The 18,351-nt window shown below is 42.4% G+C and overlaps 2 protein-coding genes across 7 annotated transcripts in view; both read right to left on the reverse strand.

Annotated features, from left to right (window-relative positions):
* The window catches only part of snx14 (sorting nexin 14), a 23,095-nt gene extending 16,465 nt beyond the window's left edge, over positions 1 to 6,630 (reverse strand). For 2 of the 3 annotated variants that reach the window (XM_069686105.1, XM_069686097.1), the window contains exons 1-13: positions 6,447 to 6,630; positions 6,106 to 6,245; positions 4,771 to 4,891; positions 4,602 to 4,675; positions 4,075 to 4,153; positions 3,872 to 3,915; positions 3,711 to 3,798; positions 3,008 to 3,092; positions 2,699 to 2,855; positions 2,499 to 2,574; positions 1,052 to 1,096; positions 791 to 871; positions 458 to 572 (exon numbers count right to left, since the gene is read on the reverse strand). In XM_069686105.1, coding sequence (XP_069542206.1) covers positions 458 to 572; positions 791 to 871; positions 1,052 to 1,096; positions 2,499 to 2,574; positions 2,699 to 2,855; positions 3,008 to 3,092; positions 3,711 to 3,798; positions 3,872 to 3,915; positions 4,075 to 4,153; positions 4,602 to 4,675; positions 4,771 to 4,891; positions 6,106 to 6,245; positions 6,447 to 6,476 — 1,135 coding nt within the window. In that variant the 5' untranslated portion in view covers positions 6,477 to 6,630. The remainder of the gene's footprint in view (positions 1 to 457; positions 573 to 790; positions 872 to 1,051; positions 1,097 to 2,498; positions 2,575 to 2,698; positions 2,856 to 3,007; positions 3,093 to 3,710; positions 3,799 to 3,871; positions 3,916 to 4,074; positions 4,154 to 4,601; positions 4,676 to 4,770; positions 4,892 to 6,105; positions 6,246 to 6,446) is intronic. The other variant, XM_069686112.1, reaches the window with a different exon arrangement.
* Positions 6,631 to 7,744: 1,114 nt separating this feature from the next.
* LOC138612665 (heterogeneous nuclear ribonucleoprotein Q) lies at positions 7,745 to 17,517 on the reverse strand. Of its 4 annotated transcripts, none has more exons than XM_069686068.1 (11): positions 17,400 to 17,517; positions 16,570 to 16,729; positions 14,832 to 14,950; positions 14,505 to 14,726; positions 14,153 to 14,329; positions 13,694 to 13,829; positions 13,391 to 13,596; positions 13,127 to 13,276; positions 12,914 to 13,035; positions 11,443 to 11,824; positions 7,745 to 9,823 (listed from the first exon to the last, which is right to left on the reverse strand). In XM_069686068.1, exons 1-11 carry the CDS (start codon positions 17,400 to 17,402, stop codon positions 9,785 to 9,787), a joined length of 1,716 nt encoding a protein of 571 aa, XP_069542169.1. In that variant the 5' UTR covers positions 17,403 to 17,517; the 3' UTR covers positions 7,745 to 9,784. The 4 variants fall into 4 exon arrangements, with proteins under 4 accessions (XP_069542169.1, XP_069542154.1, XP_069542162.1 ...); XM_069686053.1 differs by having other exon boundaries at positions 7,745 to 9,826; positions 11,286 to 11,824; XM_069686061.1 differs by lacking the exon at positions 7,745 to 9,823 and adding an exon at positions 10,626 to 11,151 and having other exon boundaries at positions 11,286 to 11,824.
* Positions 17,518 to 18,351: the final 834 nt, after the last annotated feature.

The following is an 18,351-nucleotide window of genomic DNA, read 5'->3' on the forward strand; positions in this document are numbered from 1 at the left end:
ACGGCAAAATGATGAGCTTCTTGTTGTCCCCATCGTGTTTTAAACTTTGTGAAAGAGCTGCACAGCAGACAGTAACCTAGTCACCAGTTGTCAGCTGGCCCCATCTAATGTAATCTTCCTGCTCTTAACAATTTGGCTGAATCGATGTGAATGCAGCACAAGCGCCGTGCAGACACTGAGGATAGGATCTAATGCAGTCTGTCACACCCGTGTTGTCAGGATTTTATTTAACGGGAACGTTTCCTCGACGTAGCATCCCTCGTTTCCAGTAATCAGGATGTCTCTACATTAAACCCCCAACTTTACCCTCCACAGAAGGAAACGGATGAATGTCTGGAGTTTGTGTTGTTTCATGTCGGTCTTGCAGGGCAGTAGGATTTGCTTTCGCCTAACAAAGCTCGTTTGAAACATGAAGGTTAGAGGATGAGGTGTGCAGAGGTATGATGGCTGCTCTCACCGACAGTGAGGCAGAACTGCAGCACGTGCACGGCTCCTTCCTGCTTCAGGAAGTTCATGAAACGGAAGAGGAGATCCTGATCGTTCCGGATCTCCTTCAGCTCCAACTTCAGCACCTGCAGGAACGAGGGGAAAGGTTCACTTATCCTCATGATGTGTAATGTTTCAAAATAACAATATAAACAGAAATATCATTGAATAAAGAATGACAGAGAGACGGGCTGAGTTCAGGGGTGGCTCTGGGTACAAAAGGGTCAGAAACTGCAGTAAAAGTTCAGAGATGTTTAATTTATAGGGACATGTGTGGGTCTCTCTCTGTCAGCGTGGTACTCACAGACGCCTTCTTGTTGCTGACGTTGGCATACTTCTGTAAAAATGGAACCAGGGCAGACGGAGGCTCGGTGGCTGGCTCGGGCTGAGACACAGAAGACGTTAGTTGAAGCATTGCAGGCAGGTGAAATGAATGCAGGTAAATATGTTTGTGTGGACCAGCAGATTGTTGCAAAAAGGTAAGCTTTGTTTCTCCAGCTGGATACACAGTACATCACTTTCTGCTGGTTCCGTGAACAGGTCCTGAAATGCTCTTTACACTTACTGGAGTGTCATCAACAAAGATCTGCACCATGAAGTTCACAGTGTCCTGTGAAACAAAGAGAGACAGCATGTCAGCATGTTTTTAATATTCAGACGGGAACATTGTTTTTGCCATCACACATCTGTTATGTTGCGTTCTCTTATTTCAACATTCTGTTATCTTAAAACTTCATCATGAGAGAAGTTCCAGCATCGTTTGGGGCTCTTATTTAAAGGTATAATCACAGTTTTTAATGTAAAGAAATGTCTGTTTAATCCAATCACTGAATGAGGTAACACAATGGTGACTGAGCCTGTGGCCCTCTGATGAAAGCCTTTGCATCTGCAGTATATAGTATTATTATGGGCTGGGTGTCTGTGGCGGCGCCCAGTTAGTGACGCGTTTTCCATCAGCCAGCAGTGGTTGGTCTGCCAGAGAGGGTAGGCGGAGCTAAGCGGCTGCTTCTCCGCTCTCTGCGAGTGTTGTGAGTAAACAGTAATCTACTATGGCTGAACAAACAAAGAAAAGATGGATGACTACAGATACAACTTCAACAAGAAGTGAAAATCCAAAGAAGAAGAAACAAACTCGACGCTCAGATGAAGCAAACAGTCTGAAAAGGAAAGCGACCGTCAGCCAGGAAAATCAAGAGTTACAACCGGAGCCGACCGTGGACGTCTGCTTACACTGGGAAGTGTGCTCACGCAATGACATCACTACTGAAATGGTCAGATGAGGCGACACGTCCTCAAAGGCGGCCTTTTAATTCTTCAGTAAATGGCAGATGAGATGCCAGACAAGTGAATTTCCCTTCGGAGATCAATAAAGTTATTGTTATTGATCAAGTTAGAACATGTGATGAAGCCAAGTGAAATCCAGAATATGAGTCTCAGTCTGTTTTTGGACCCCAGACCACAAAAGGTTTCTGTAGCTATTCAATTATAAAAACGTGTTTGAAGTTATTTCAAATCATTTTCATTAGAAACACAAATTAACGCCGAACATCTGTTGTCCATGTCCAGTTTGTAACCCTGCAAGCTCCCGGTGCGGTCGTTGAGCTCAGCCCACGGTAACGTTGGACTGTTGTGCCGCATGTCAGTGACGAAGCTTTAGCTGGATTACAGCGCCACCGTCTGGGTAAAATACCTCTCTGCATTTTACACTGGTATAATGCTGGCACAGGTTTATAGGACGCAGCCCACTTTTAGATGAAGACAAATGTATTGAATGTGTCTAATGAGGCACCGGTGTAGCTCAGCGGTTAAATTGTGTGTCCCAGATACAGAGGCAACAGTCCTCGAAGCGGCGGCCCCGGGTTCAACCCCGACCCTCAGCCCACCCTCTCCTCCCGTTTCCGACACTATCCACTGTCCACTCTCTAAATAAAGGCATATACCAAGAATATAAGGTTTCATAGAACTTGTTTAGTAAAATATGACCTGTTAAACATTGATCCTGTCTTACTCACAGGGTCAGCCATGAAATCCATGGTTGGTAACATGACGGATCCAGACATCACCTCCCGCATCAACAGAGCCAGAGACCTGAGCAAAGACCACACATCCACCAGTTACAGCTTTTATCACATCATCACTGTAAGCCAACAGACTGAACACAGTCCTACACGTCCTCCAGTCGGCCTCTGTGAGCTGTGCAGAGTCGTCCTACCTGCAGTCTGTGGCTTTGGGAGGCATGACGTAGGGAAACAGCATCTCAGTCAGCTTCCTCAGGTAGAGCAGCTCGTCTTTACGGCTGCGCAGAGCGATGTGGAGGTCAGGGCCGTACTCATCCAACGCTGCCTGTTGTAAACTCTCCACACTCATCACTGCAGACAAACCGTACCATAGGTGGACGTTACTACTCATTTATTCCAGCAGCTTAAAGACTTCCAGACAAAGGTTAGCTAGATCTAGATATGAAAGAGTGAATGATGACAGAAAGAGTGATTTAGATCAGTTCATGTGCACGTGCAGATACCTCTTTGTCGAGCTTTTGAAATAACTTCAATGTGCTTCATTGCAGCTTTCATCACTTTGTCTGCAAACACAGCAGGAACATCGACCTGCAAAGAGAGTAACCACGGTTACGCTTCAGGATTAAAGACGCAGTAATAATTCGACAAACAGCATAAAGTGTGTCTGAGATTGACAGGTTTGTAAACCTACATCGGCTTTGTGCACAAAATGTGAATGTCTTAGTTTTGATCTGTAGCGACTCTACAAAAAGCTCCCAGGAGCAAAGAGGCTCTTTAAGATGAAGTGCTGAAACAGAGTGAGTGCAGAGTGTCCTCTAGTCTGCAGGAAGCACATAAAGCACACCTCAGCTATGAAGAGGAGGGACCAACTGTCTTCTAGAGATCAAACAGCCTGTATTTGACTTGTGTGTCCTTCTGTGTAAATCAAACTGAAAGCAGGAAAAACCAGAATCGCTGCACGAGCGAAACAACAGTATGCTCTCATGCGAACACTTCGATTGACGCCTGTATTTTCTTGTTAACTATATTATTGTGACAGAGATCTTTTTGTTTTGGGCTGTTGGTCAAACGAAATGATCTTTTTTGTATTCTCTGCTGTCTTAGAGATACGATCTGCATAACATGGTTTATAAGAAGATGTTGTATGAATGAGTGTCTTCCTGTTTGTGCTCTGTCTCTGCTGCCTGAGGAGCGTTTGAGCTTCACCTTCTGAGCCCGGCGGACGAGCACGGAGGCAAAGAAGCGGAAGGTCATCCTCAGTTCATCCACACACGCCTCGTCATCCGTGATGTCCCTGAAAACCAGAGGAGAGAGTTTACAACAACGTCTACAAGAGTGTCTGTTAAAACAAGAAACGTTCTTCTTACCTGTACCACGGGAACACAAAGTTCTCCAGAACTAACTCGAACACCTGGAGGTCGAGGAAGTCAGAAATAAGTCTTAATACAAATATTAAGAAATACAGATCAGAGAATTTGCTTCTCAATTATTGTGTTCACAATAACATCCACGCTTCATGCAAATAATCAGTGAGAGACATGAAGTCTTTGACGTCCATCCTCTGAGGTACCTCTGCTATCGAAGCGTCCACCTTCGAATGAACCTTCAGGTCCAGCCATGGCTGATAGTTTTCTAGAAGCAGCGTCGGCCTGCAAAGAATCACATATTATCAACGTGTGCTTCTTAAACGTGTCCTGAAACACCTCACTCAACAATTACAGACACAGAAACTGTCTTCAGCGCCGTCTCTATGACATGTGGAAAGGCCCCTAACTGAACGGGACTGGACACCCGGTGCTTCCTGGTTTCATGTTGATTTTATAATTAAATTAAACTAAAAACATTATTACAGAACATTTGGGAGGCTGTGTGAACGCAAATTCATAATGAGAGCAGATAAAAGACAGGTTATCTGTTTGAACGTTTCATATCTTAATGTCGTTTTTCTGCTTTCAGTCGAGAGAATCTGCTTTATAGGTTTTCACTTCCCTAGCTGTGTACTAAAGTGAAAACAGAGCAGATTGAAATGCACCTGTTCCCCACTCCCCTTCTGTTCATACTCAGTGACTTATCTTCTCAGAGATGCAGTGAACTCACCGGTGACGTTTACACTTCACCTTCCCACAGACGGCACAGCTGTGGCCCAGAGGAAACAACTCCTGCTCCTGCCGCTGATGGAGCAAAGTAAAATCACCTGTTTTTATTTATCGGTTATATCACACACGATAAAACAAACGCTTCACACATGAATAAATAGCAAACTTACTTTGTTTCTGGGCTTTATGTTGAAGAAGATATTTGGTAGAAGAGTTTCTGGTCCGAGGGAGCAGTAGAAAGTGATGACCCCAGCGAGGAACGACCAGAACACCATCAGGATGTGGATGTACCTGCAGGGAGGGGAAATATTATCAAAACATCATCTTCAAGCGTGATGCAGGAAACGGTGTGTGTTCAGTCATTTGCATGAAAGTTCGATAAGGAAAAAACATTGTGTATCAAAATTACAGCTGCAACTAAAAACAACTTTCATGACATGAATCTTGAGATGAGTTTTCGAATGAGTCAGACCTTAAGATGACTTCTCTGAATGTCCAGACAAGCACCGGAGTATTCTATGTCATATTTGTAATATTCTATGCAACGCTACTTTTTGAATCAACTGCTGATCAAATGTTATCTAACTAGGTTTTAAGTGTGTAAAGATATGTAGGGTAGGGTTGCTCGGCATTGTCAGCACATTATCGGTATCTGCAGATTATGGTTTGAACATGACATATCGGCATCGGTTGATATGTCATTTTTCTGTTGATAAAACAGCGTTTTAATTCTGCCTAAATGCTCGATGGTTCCCTACAAAACCTGACATAATGCTACGACATGAACTTGGTGCGAGTGTGCACGTGCACTGCCTGCACCACGCCTCTTCCATCAAGCTTGAATAAGCGTGCAAGATGTCTGCGGCAGTTTTTCAAAGTTTCCGAAACGGACAGCAAGGATGATTTCATTGTATGCATTAGTTCTGTGCAAAAGGTTTGTTAAAATTTGCCCTAGCTGTGGCTGTTGTCAGGACTGTCTCAGGGAGAGCATCATCCAAGCCTGTCTAAGTTTGAATATTACAGTTTTATTTGAAAGAAAATGTTACAAATGAATATGGCATTTTGTACAGAACCTAAGTTTAAGTAGTTTTCTTATATTCCCCAGTGAATGTGCACATTTCAAAAAGCACTGTATTATGTTATTTTTGCATCTGCCAGCGGGCCACTACAATAAGAGCAGGCATGATATCAACTCCACTACAGGGGAGACTTCATGTTCTCTGCATTAGGTGGAAAATATATCGGTATCGAAATCGACAATCAATTGGAAAATATCGCCATATCGGCAAACAATCCAATATTGTGCATCCCTAGTGTAAGGTGTGAAGAGATGTAAACATGAGATCCCTGATGAAACACAGGTACCACAAGTGAGATACACACATCATATAATTTTACAGCTCTGCCATTGCAGGTCAGACATCACATGACCCACTGGGTGTTTAGAGATAATCTGACAATCCCTCCAGCCCAGTAAACACGTTCATATTTTCTCTACAGTTTACCTGTTGAGCAGAACAGTGAGTGAGAGCATCGACAGCAGCAGAAAGCAGAAGAGCGGATACTGACGTCCAGCTTCTCTCAGGACGTCGATCTTCAGTCCCCGCTTCAGACACGTTAACAGACCTGCCATCCTCCAACGGACCTGTTGACACAGAGTTTACATATGTTAGGTCACCATTAACCAGAACAAGCTAACACTAAAAAATGATTCATCTGCCTGTTTTAATGCATTAGCCCGATCGAAAGTGAGGTTAACCGTTTAAATTAAAGTTTATGTCGAAGGTCGGTTGAGCTAACTGAACGTTAGCTGACATAACCGTTAACGTTCGTTTTTTCTACTTACAGCGACAACACCACCGGAGAACCTCTTCATATAAAAACAAACATGATTTCCACAAGCTCAGTCCTCGGCTGTTGGCCAGACTAGTCCCAAAAATAAAGTTATTTTCCTTAGTTGCCAAAGTTTTACTTCATGTTTTCCATTTTTTAAAGTCCCGACCCACTTCCTTGACAGATGGAATGTTTTCTAATCCGACCGCCGGGGTTGCCAGATCCGGGAAAGAAACAAGTAAGCGCTACTATAAGGCGGTTAAAGATAAGACAACCACTCTTTTCTTCTATAAAAACAGTTTAATGGGGTTATAATACATTTATTATAACTAATAAAATTGGTGGTTTTTGTACCGTAATTACTCACTCTTCTGAAAGAGTTAAGATGAGGGATTTCCCTTGTCTTTCAATAAACCTATTATTTTCACATTTGCATAATTGCATTTTGATGAATGAAGTTCACTCACCGTGGATTACTTTCTAAAAAAGTAAGAAGATAGTGAAAAGGCATAAAACTCACATAATTCTCAATGCAAGTTACAAATCAACAAATTGGAAAAGCTGGAACTAAAGAATGTCTAGAATTTTTATTTGAACAATAACTTAAGAGATTGATAAATTATCTCATGCTCTCTGTGTGATATGTGTTTCTTTGTTGTAAACTGTTAAAAAAAAAAAAAAAAAAAAGTATCTTATGTGATTAAACTCTTCTCACCAATGACTGTCCAGTCTATGCTTCTCGCAGAGGCTCTAACGCACTAAACGTGTCTTTTTTCAACGGACATGGCAACCCTGAATCCCACAACGCCACTTCCTTTAGAGCGATCCCCGATTTTAGTGCATTCAAAACGTCAAATAAAATGTTTATCAAGTGAGCAGTTTGCCAAAAATATATTTAAAATAATCTTTTTTATTTTTACAATGTTTTATGTATCATAATAATCATAATTCCCGTTTCTTTAAAGGGCCAGTCTTTTAATCCAAGACTAACCTATAAATACACAGCTGTCTCCCGCTCTGGAAGAGTAAAATTATCCTCACGATATATTTATGTGCATTTTTTTCTTATTATGTAATAAAAGGCATCTACAATGTATGTACAGTTAAAACTATGAGTAAATTGAATAATTGCTGGATATTATGGTCATATTTGACCCCAAAAAACCAGCAAGGTAACAAAGTGATACAACAAATAAAGTATATCAATAAACATATTTACAGCCTTGAGAATGGTACCTTCTTGTATTGCACGTCCTTATTTAAATAAATAACTTATACATATTTAGGAGAAATGAAAGACACAACCCGAGATCAAAGTCAATAACTTTATTAGAAAAATAGGTTTAACTCACCTCACTGTACAGTATAAAACAATTCATTTGCAAGAATGCAAACACTTGTTAGCAAAAAAACAAGAAAACAAAATAAAAAAACAAATTTGACCCTTTAAATTGGCAATCCAACAGAGTCAATACTAGTATCAAATAAAATCCAAAGTACTCAGGCTTTATTTCATGAGCCCGGAGAAAGAGAAACAACAAGCTGCACAATCCTCTCTGAAGTGGAAGAAGTCAGAACGAGAGTCCAATGAAAGACACTTTGATGGCAGAAACAACAACATACTAATGATGATTTAAAAGAGAAATCCAACCACAGAAACGGTCTGTTTAAAAACAACCATACATCCCAAAGTTAATGTTTTATTACATAACCTCAAACAGCTTGAATATGTGATTTCCTACAATGCCCAAAATGCATTTCACCATCCCGAAAAAGAGAACAGAAGCTTTGAAGTTGTTTGAAGTTTGACAGCGCTGTCCTGTCAAACATAACGTGCCTTAAAGAGCACAGCACTTTAATTCTATATATGTGTGTCTAGCTTAGGTTGGATTTGCTCCTTTAAAGTCTTTACATTTTGACTTCCTATATTACGTGTACACTGATAGTGAAGAGACAGGCATTAACACCACTGTACTCCAAAGTAAAACTGTATATGGCATGACAATCAGTCTACAATGTATAATTATGCTTTTGCGATGATTTCGCCATGCCTTCTTTGACTCCTAAAAGTTTCATCCCTCAGCTTTTCCAGACCTGGAAATAACTTCCTGTTCTTCCAGCCCTGCTTACAGATAAAAGGCAGCTTCACTGGACGTCTCATACATGTTACAAACACAGACGTTTGTGCAGAGCAGACATCTTTACATCGACAGGTACAAACAAAAATAAGACAGTTTTCCCAGAATGGAAGACAAAGGGAGACTTAAGTTTCCAGGCATTAAAGATGTAACAAAGAAAAGTAACAAAGTGTCTGTAAACTACATCATCACTCAGTTCTGTTATAAAGACAGTAAGGCTCATTCAGGAGGAGCAGCTGACAGGCAGCTGAAGCCTACGTCAAGTCTCAGCTGAGAACCAAACCCTGATTTATGTCTCTGCATTGAATCTTCAGCATACCGTCATGTTGCAGCATCATGGACTTTAACAGCTGCTTGTTAGCTTAGCACCAAGGCTGTGGAGAACACTGTGCTTGGCTATAGTTTAAAGCTAGCAGCTACAGCCTGTTAGCTTCCAAACAGATTTCCATTCTTAGTGTCTATGTTGTAGTCTTTCCAGAAAAGTGACTGTTTCACGTTTATTAGCTCCAACATGATCTGCTCTGTTGTCACAAGCTCATCTAAGTAGCAAAGAAGCACCACACAGCACGCTGGTGGTGCACGGCGTAGGCTACGCTGCAATGATTCAACGCACAAATATAAATCAGGCTAAGAGTCATTAAGTGCTCTGTTGTTGTCTGTGCATATCTGTGAGGAGCGGGGGGAGGGACAGGGTTTAGAGGGGAGCTTCCTCAAGTACAAAAAGGGGCAGAGCAGGTGAGTCCTTCAAACTGAGGTAGTTAACGGACCCTCTGTGGCTACGGTTCTTAAAGAACCACTTTCCTGGAATGCCCGACCTTCAACAGCGGGTGATCACACCTCAACGCTTCCTCTGATACTCAGAGATGATCTAGTCCATCATAACGATGTAGTTTAAGAGCTTAAAGAAACAAAAAGTAGCATTACTAAACCACTCCAAACTTTTCAAAGTGCACAGACTTTTCCAGAAGGATGACCTTCCCACTCAGAAAGTCTACAATAGCATATTTGGGGCATTACTGGGGGCAATAAATGGGGCTGGGGGTTATAAACTTAAAAAGAAGCAAGCTCAAGCTTTGCTCTTCTGATTATCTTCAAATGTGTTTCAGGAGTCTAAAAAAAGAGGCTGGAAAACCATTGGACCACTGAGTCAGGTGACCTTACCATTCCATCCACTGGCAGCCTGCAGAGTGAGACGCCAAACACTCGTCAGTCTTCATAGCGACACATCAGGACCAGCCTCCACCTCTTTTCCCTGCTAGTCAGGTAACAAAAGGAAGCAATTAGAGAGTGGAAAACAGCATCATGTTACATCTACACACATCTACTCATTTGTGTCACTCACAAACTCGGTATATAACTGCAGAGGAACTGTGTCAAACATGAATTTGCAAACATTAGAAGACAGTTAGCATGCACATGTCGATGCCGTATATCTGAGTCGTTAAGATTGAGGTGCAGCCGGTGAAACGTGGACAAACAGGCAGATAGAAAAGAAGGAAGGGCAGGAGGTTAAGAGCAGCCAGTCGATCTATAAAAGCAAACCGAACACAAACACTACAAGCGAGTCATGCATGGCAGTTATCTCTCACAGTAGCACAATATCAAACCTCCAGATAAGCATGCAAGATTAGTATCCAGGCCTTCAGCTAGGTAGATCCTTCTGGGACAAGGAAAAGCTTCTCTTTGGAATTAAGTAATCAAATTGTGCTTTAATTCCCCCCTCTTGTTACAAAGGGGACTTGTATGACTGTTGGGGGGCGGGGCTTATTCTTGATGCTGCATTGACAGTGAATTTCGGACACCAATTTGTGACACACTTATGCTTTTGGACATGAGAGGAACTCATAAGGATGGAGTATGTCACTACACATACAGAGCACTTGAGATGCCGACTGTAGAAGAAGTAGGTGATTTGGAATTTGATGGCATGCAAGGTGACATTGTAGCATGTGGCCAACATTGGCAAACCTTTAGTCCATTTTCTTCCACAAGGAGCCTTAAATTTGAAGGCAATTTGAAGAGAGAATTTGCCGAAACATGAATTTGCAACACAATTTGAAGTTTTGTACACGTGTGCGTGTATGTTTATTAAAGCAGACAAACAGCAAAGAATACAAGCCAAAATGTAAAGCCAAAAAATAGGACTACGACGGTCCTTTTTTTTTTCTTTTCAATAACAAGACACGCATTACTTTGTGACAATACAAATTGTATTTTCATTTGTTTTAAATACATGTTTAGGAGACATATGCTTTGTTGCTGTTAGCTACTTAAAACATGGAAACCAGAATGTCTAAAAACATACATAAAGCTATAGCCAAATAGACAGCTCGAGCACAGAATTGCATCTAAAAATTTCTTTCAAACTTTGTTATGGAAAATCTTTTAAACGACCATCTTAAAAAAAACAAAGGGATAAAAAGAAAAGCAGTTCGCCAGAAACAGGTGGGAGTGTGACTACTGTTTGAGTCCAAGCGGATTATTAAAATATGTACAAAAAGATATCTTGCCAGATGTCACCAATTTTGAGGAAAAAACGCAGGCAACCGTATGGGATAGAGGGCCAATCAGATCAAGTCTCTAAATAAAAAGACAAAAACAAAAACAATAAAACACGGATTTTGTTATCAAAGCCCTACTGGTTTACTTCCACTGTTGCCCAAAAGAATCCTGATAAAATTCCTGGTTGTCGGATTTGTAACCGGAATAGTTACCAGAATGATCACCACCTTGGAGCGGTTGCTGAGCAATGGGTTGAGAGCCCCAGTTCTGATTATTGGTCTGGCGACGCTTGGAATCTGGCTGGTTGTACCCATCAGCTTTGCGCTTTCCTCCTACATTTCCACCGCGGCCACCCCGAGCACCACGTACCCCTCCTCGCCCTCTCGGCAGCACGCCTCCTCTCACGCCCCGCCCGCCGCGGCCTGGTCCCGGTCCGCCACGCTGGGAGAAGTTGGCTCTGCCCCTCGGTGCCCCGGCGCCGCCGCGTCCCCTGGCTGGAGAGGCTCCGCCCCTGGAGCCCCTGTTTCCACCCCGCCCTCGTCCCGGGGCCTGGAAGTCATCGTACCCGTAGTAGGGGTCGTCGTAGCCGCCACGGTAGTTGTGATAGTCATAGCCGTAGTAGTCATAGTAGTCCTCGTAACCGTAGTAATCAGGGGGGTAAGAGTAACCGCCCCTGTTGCCACCTCTGCCCCGGCCTCTGACAGGTGGGGGCATGTGGGAAGGAGGAGGGTAGTAGTAATAGTCGTCATACCTGATGAGACGAGAGAAGGGAACAGGAGAATGATTGGCTGAGAATCAGGAAGTGTAAAACGGTTCACTCAGCGGTGGAGGAGCGTCACGATTCTCAAATCAAATATCCATTCGACCCAATAATTCATGCCAGTTAATTTATGGATTTACTCACTAATCTTCCACCACCGTCATGATGACAATAATGTTAAGAAGTAAATATAGATTGATTTATGTAGCCTGTTTCTCAGGGACGATGAACAGGCTAGTTTACAGGGTACTACAGAGACAATTACCAAGTATAAATCAATAACCACTATGTGAAGCAGTGGTTCTCAACCTTTTACAGTCACGACCAAGAGTTAGAGTTTGTGTTCGCCCTTCATTTTCATTTGTGCCGGGCAGTGGAAACGCTCCGTGCATCGACATGTATCGTACAGTGACCTGTGTGTGTTCTGCGTGTGCACCGGCACAATAGAAAGAAGTTAAATATGCCGGCCCACGTCTGGTTTATATGACAACAAAGGCTGAAATCCACCGTGTAAATACCAACACGCCTGCCTGCAGGCGCGCCAGGCTCCTGAAGGGAATGAGAGACTCAGATTTTCCAACAGAATAAGAGTCGCAACCCCCAGATTGAGAATCACTGATGTAAAGGGCCTGACACAATGTGAGATGTGCTGATATTATTGTGCTTTAAGGAGCATTCTCTGGACATGTATACAACACGCTCAGAGTACGCATCTCAGTTGAGTTCGGGACACAGGGCCTCTTGCCGATCAGCTGTGTGTTGTAAACAAACCCACAGTTTGCAGGTCGTGGCTTAACTCCACAACGCACGGCTGAATGTAAACAGGTGTATTCATTTTCAACAGCCAATTTAACATCTTAAGGAAAGATCCTGAACATGTTATGCACGTAAGCAGTCATAACGTTACAATTTCTCTGTCATCACAACTCCAAAGAAGTGAGGCGCAGAGAAAACCTGGGAGAATCAGCCTCCCTGCTTTTGATTTCAATGATGAAAATTTGAAGCTAATTTTGATCTATTTTTGATTCAGAATGATAGATAGAGATCATGGCGGCCCCAGTCTGCAGAGAGATGACTTACATGTGTGTCTTGGCTGCGTGTCTCTGTGCTTTGCGCTCCTTCCTCTTCTGATCTGGCGGCTTGGCAAAAACAATCTCTATCGGCTCTCCCTCCAGCTCCTTCCCGTTCATTTCTTCCAACGCCTGAGAGAAGCAGCACACATCTGTTAGCACTTCTCCAACAGTCACATTATAACTGCTAAATCAGTCTTCAACAGAGAATGCATGCCCATACCTTCACTGCACCATCCCTCTCCTCAAAGTGAATGAAAGCGTAGTCTTTGAGCTTCTTAACTCGCTCCAGTTTTCCAAACTCACTGAAGGACGTCTCCAGGAGCTCCTCTGTGACACCGTTAGCGAGGTTTCTAACAAATAAAACTTTTACCTGCGAAACAGACACAGAGAAGGTCAAACTTCAGGTCAGCATCGTCCCAACATGTTCAGCACATGTGCTATAAATGCATTCTTATGAGGAATGGTTTCTATCACACAAGCCCACCTTGGCCATGACCTCTGGGTCGGGGTCTTCGATGGGATCAGCCCACTCCACGGTCACCACGTTGCCCCAGACCTTCACCTTGCCGCTCATTAGCCGGCGACGAGCCTGAGCAGCTGTTTTGTGGTCTTCGTACTCCAGGAAGCAGAAGCCTCGGTTCTTCTTCTTGTCGTCGGGTTGATGATACAGTATGACGTCACTGAGACCCTCTGTGAGCAGAAAGAAACATCAGATTTTCTGAGATGAGTTTAAACATGAATTTAGAGGCATTGCATGTGAATGTTATCGCTAAAACCAGATTTTTACCTGTGACTTTAGCAAACTCTTCAACTATCTGTTCCTTTGTTTTACTCTTGGGAATGGAGCCAACGAATAGCCTGTTGTTGGCGACAGATATACACACCCCGATGTGCTTGCCAGGGCGAATCTCATGATTATTACACTGTAAAAAAGACAGAAATAACGTGCGGGGCACCGTTGATTATGAGAAGACACTGTAAGAGTGCAACTCCCTCCAACAGAGAAGAAGAGACAGAACATGATGCTGTTCTAACATTAAACTGTTTTTCATCTGATGCAGGAACCTTTTGTACAGCTGACAGGTGAGCTCCAGACTTGTAGCGTACTGTTAGAGGAGTGTGCAGGAATTTCTGCACACACAAGTGACTTGGCTGCTGAACAGAAACTACTGTCCCAACTCGTTTCTTGTTCCAGATTCAGTTTCCACAAGAGAAACTGTCCAACATGCACCAGGAACAAACTTACCAGTTTCACCGCCTCCTGGGCTGCTTCTTTAGTGCAGAACGTGACGAAGGCGTAGCCCCTGTTCAGGCCGCTCAGCGGGTCCATCATTAGCCGGAGGTCCCAGATAGACCCGGCCTTCTCAAAGAGAGGAACCAGCTCATCCTCAAACAGGTCGCGGGGAATCTTCCCGACAAATATCTAGAAGAAGATTAAAGACATTTAAAAGACACGCACATCATTTAAAACATACGAGAATCCTTCTACATTTATTAAGCAGGTAAAACTAATCACCTATAGAGAACAATCACAAGGATGTGATCTTATTAAACAAGTCTGTTTAATTTATACTCAAACACACGGTGACAAAGCGTACCTCAGTTCCAACTGTAGGTTGGACACCTGTGTACACTGACTCAGGTGGGGGCCCGCCGTACTTCCGCTGGCCTGTTGTTACGTCGAGTGTGTAGTTAGTTCTGTCCAGGAGTTCTTTGATTTTCGCCTCATCTGGTCCTTTAGTGGGATCTGAAACTTTAGTCCCTTGTTTCTCCCTCTGTCTGTAAGTCTTCATCACCCCACACAGAAAGGCACTTTTGTTCTGCAGGAGAGACGAGCGGCTTAAAAACGCGGGGAAATCTTTCTAAAGTGACGACGTGCAACAAATGCATTTTCACGTACACGCCTTACACATAATTTAACTTACTTGCACATGTGACAGGTCACTCTCTTTGAACTGGAGCAGCACCTGCAGGGCTCCATCCTCACTGAATTCTTTCAAAGCATCAATAGCCCTTTCGTCTAAGTCACTATGTGCTACAAGGCCTGGCGAGCACAACATAAAAGAAAGAAGAAAGAGACAGGCGTAATTATGTGAGCAGGTTAGCTCTGAGAATGAGAGGACGTATGACTCATGCAGCAATGAACCAGTTGCACAACACAGGCTTAATAATAATTGATCTGCACCAACGGGAACCAAAGAAAACCGCAGCTGAATGCACAAAGACTTCATTATGTCCAGGTTTCATTCTGATGTATGCTGATGTTTTACAGCACAAATCGATCAACTCAAGACGCAGCAGAAACCAACAGCTTCACATCCACAGCTCTGTATAACACTGCTGTGGTTCCTTCTCCAGCTCAAAGAGAACAATTCACCTGCTGCAGGCAGACAGCTGCTCTATTGTTCCTGCGTGTTTCACGCTACCAGCTGGCTTCACTCTACCTTCCTTGATCTCCTCACAGCAAGCCTACGCCCATTTACCCCAATCAAACCGGCTTCTTCACTCAACAGCATCACAACACTACATAACATACTCATGACAAACAAAGAAGATACCAATAGACTGCATATATTTTACTAATGCCTGCAGGAAGTGTGCCGCTTGGGATTTAATCTGTAAAATATTAACTACAATGTTTACTTTAATGTGCAATATCTCCTTTGTGCAGAAATGGAATACAACATCCGTGCCGGTTTACTTCTCTTGTCTTCTAAATCACTTTGTGTCGCCGGCTTTCTCTTACTTTTGCTATCACCCTTTTCTGCTATAACAGAAAGAAATGTGGCACTAAAGAAGAATTGTCCTACACTATCTAAAGAGGGGTTCAAATGCTACGTGACTCGTTATTAAACTTGTGGCAGTGCAGGAAAGAAGATACACAGCCAAGCTGCACACAACAGACTCCCTCGGCAAACAGGCTGCTTAAATGTTTAAACAACTTTTAACCAACCGTTAGCATTTATTAGCCGAGTATGAACAACATTATGAAACATGGTGTTTATCACTGAATATTAACAGACTAAGACTGGTGGTCTCTTATATTTCTCTCTTTCAAAGATACCCCTCAAAAGAACAAACCATGTGACAGTCTGTCTCTAAACACATTTGACTTTAACCACACATGTAACTCTTAAAATAACAGGTCAGAAATATTTAACACTTTTCAAAAAACACTGGCTTGTTTTCTGGACCAGCTGTGTACAATATTTTTAGTTAATAGGGACCATTTTCAACAGCATAGTTACATAGTTTGTGTGCTAGTAGTAACAGAGGAACTTGTCAACCAAGGCAACAGTGTCTCACTGGTGTGTTTTAATGTTCTTTAACAACTATTGAGCCCTCCAGCACAGATGCAGATATGTCAGCCTTTAGACACACAGATTATCCCGTTTAAGATAGATTCACTTCTTCAGTTTGTTTTGGTCTTTTAATGTCATTTGTTGACAATAAGAAAAATACAGAATATGACCTGATTTATCCCTGAATAAGAGTGAAACGTAGACATAGCTTACATTAGCCCTGTATGACACAAAGACAGTTCTGGAAATGATGAACTGAACTGTATGGTAGTAGCAAGCTGTGTGTCTCATTATCACATTCTCCTTATAACAGGTAAAAGCAAGAGCGACAATTATAGAACACAACCCGAGATGAACTCACCTGCTACATAAAGTTCATCTAGTTTCTCAGCAACTTTCTCCAGTAATCCAGCCTCCAGTAGCGCTGGAAAGTGTTCTGAGTGGGTCACAGTTGCAGTAGTGTCCATTGGTTCCTCTGTCCCATTCCCATTTACATGATCTGTGGCCATGTCTCCAGACATCTGTGCACATGAGATCATTGCAGAATTAACGTAAACAAGTTAAAAGAGACACGTATAAGCTGTGCCATTTGGCGCCATCCTTCATGACTGGGCACTGTTGACAAACTGAAACATAATCCGAGTGGCTGCTGTGATCGCTGCACGCGAGCACTTAACTGGAACAACATTGCATTGCGCGTTTGGCCAGCCTCAGCATCTGATGCTACTTTATTTGGAGCGACTACAACCCAATATCGCCCCGCTAAAGTTTCACAAAACAGTAAGCGGTTAATCTCCGGATAAATCCAGCTTGTTTCCAAACATCCACCACGCCTCTGATAGCTACTGATCGCAAGCATCGCTGGCTCGTGCAGAAAACAGGCCCCAGTCTCAGCAGCGAGCGTGGAGGTGCAAACTGAATGAGCATAACGTAAAATAATTAAATTCAGAAGTCATTCGTTTCCGGCTACAGTCTATAGATTAAGTGCACGTTACCATGCATACAGTATCTGTTTAACAAGCCATCAATTAAAACGGGCCTGTTTTTCAAAATGCCGGCTAGCCGTGTAAAGAAGCTGCTAACAGTGTCAGCTCGTGCAACGCATACAACATTGGTGTGCACAGAGCACAAACTCACAATCAAAACACAGCGTTTTTCAGTGGTGTATCACTAAACTCTGTGTGTACATACCATGCGAATCTAATCTTGGGTGCACGATGCTGATCCGCCGTGATGAAGGTGCTTAAAATAAAGGAAAATATTCACGCCGGTGTTTTTCAGGTTGGTTTCTTTCCTCCCGGTGAAACAAAATGGCGGCTACGTAACGTCGCGAGCTCTGCTTCTCGCCTGCATGTAAGGGGTTTCTTAAACTGCTCTTCACGGGCTGCTCAGCTTTCAAACATCCGGTCAGCAAGAACGCTGACCTAGTGACTGACTTTTACAACTTGTTATCTCTGGTATTGATAAAAGTCGACTTTCTCGCAATGACAAAGCTATAAATATCTTATATCATCATCGCGGTTTCGCATTAGCTTGCTTTTGAGAAGTCCGAGCCTGTTTTTACCGTTTTTTGAACGATTTAACCCAGTCTCTGATCCTCATTGCTAATAGCGAAGTCACCACACATTGCTATTTATTTAATGCATTACTACAGCTGTGCAATGAATTTGATGTGTAAATTAAACATTAGACTAATTTTGCTGTTAGATTTTCTAGTCTTCCCTATTCGCGACTTTTATTTTGAAATGTCATATCGAAAATTAAAATAAAGTCCAAATCTTAAATCAAAATCTATTTATCAAATTATGCTAAAATTTGAATGTTATTGAGATAGATTTTTTTTAGATAAATTGGCAAACATTCATTTATATTTGATTTTATTTATAATTTGTTTGCTTGTTGTTTGTTTCTAAAAAATTATCAAACCCAATAGACAATACGTATTATATTGACGTCCAATCTCCACGTCAAACTAAAAGGGTTACACAACTTTATCAAGACATTTTTTTTTCATATCCACTATAAATATTTCTATTTTATAAGTATGTTAATAAGAAAAAGTTGTCTGTCTATACACACTTTTGATTACTAACTTAAAATCTCATATGGTACCTTTACAAAAGTAAAAATAAGGTATTCTCTA

The sequence above is a fragment of the Semicossyphus pulcher genome, unplaced genomic scaffold (assembly GCF_022749685.1).
Source record: "Semicossyphus pulcher isolate SPU_LCO1_2020_fin unplaced genomic scaffold, fSemPul1.0.p SCAF_11, whole genome shotgun sequence".
NCBI classification, from domain to species: domain Eukaryota; kingdom Metazoa; phylum Chordata; class Actinopteri; order Labriformes; family Labridae; genus Semicossyphus; species Semicossyphus pulcher.

Coding starts and splice junctions, on each gene's coding strand:
- LOC138612665 (XM_069686045.1), bottom strand. Junction 14,330..14,504: donor AACCTACAGTTGGAACTGAG/GTACGCTTTGTC, acceptor ATCTTCTTCTAG/ATATTTGTCGGGAAGATTCC. Junction 13,277..13,390: donor ACCCAGAGGTCATGGCCAAG/GTGGGCTTGTGT, acceptor TCTGTTTCGCAG/GTAAAAGTTTTATTTGTTAG.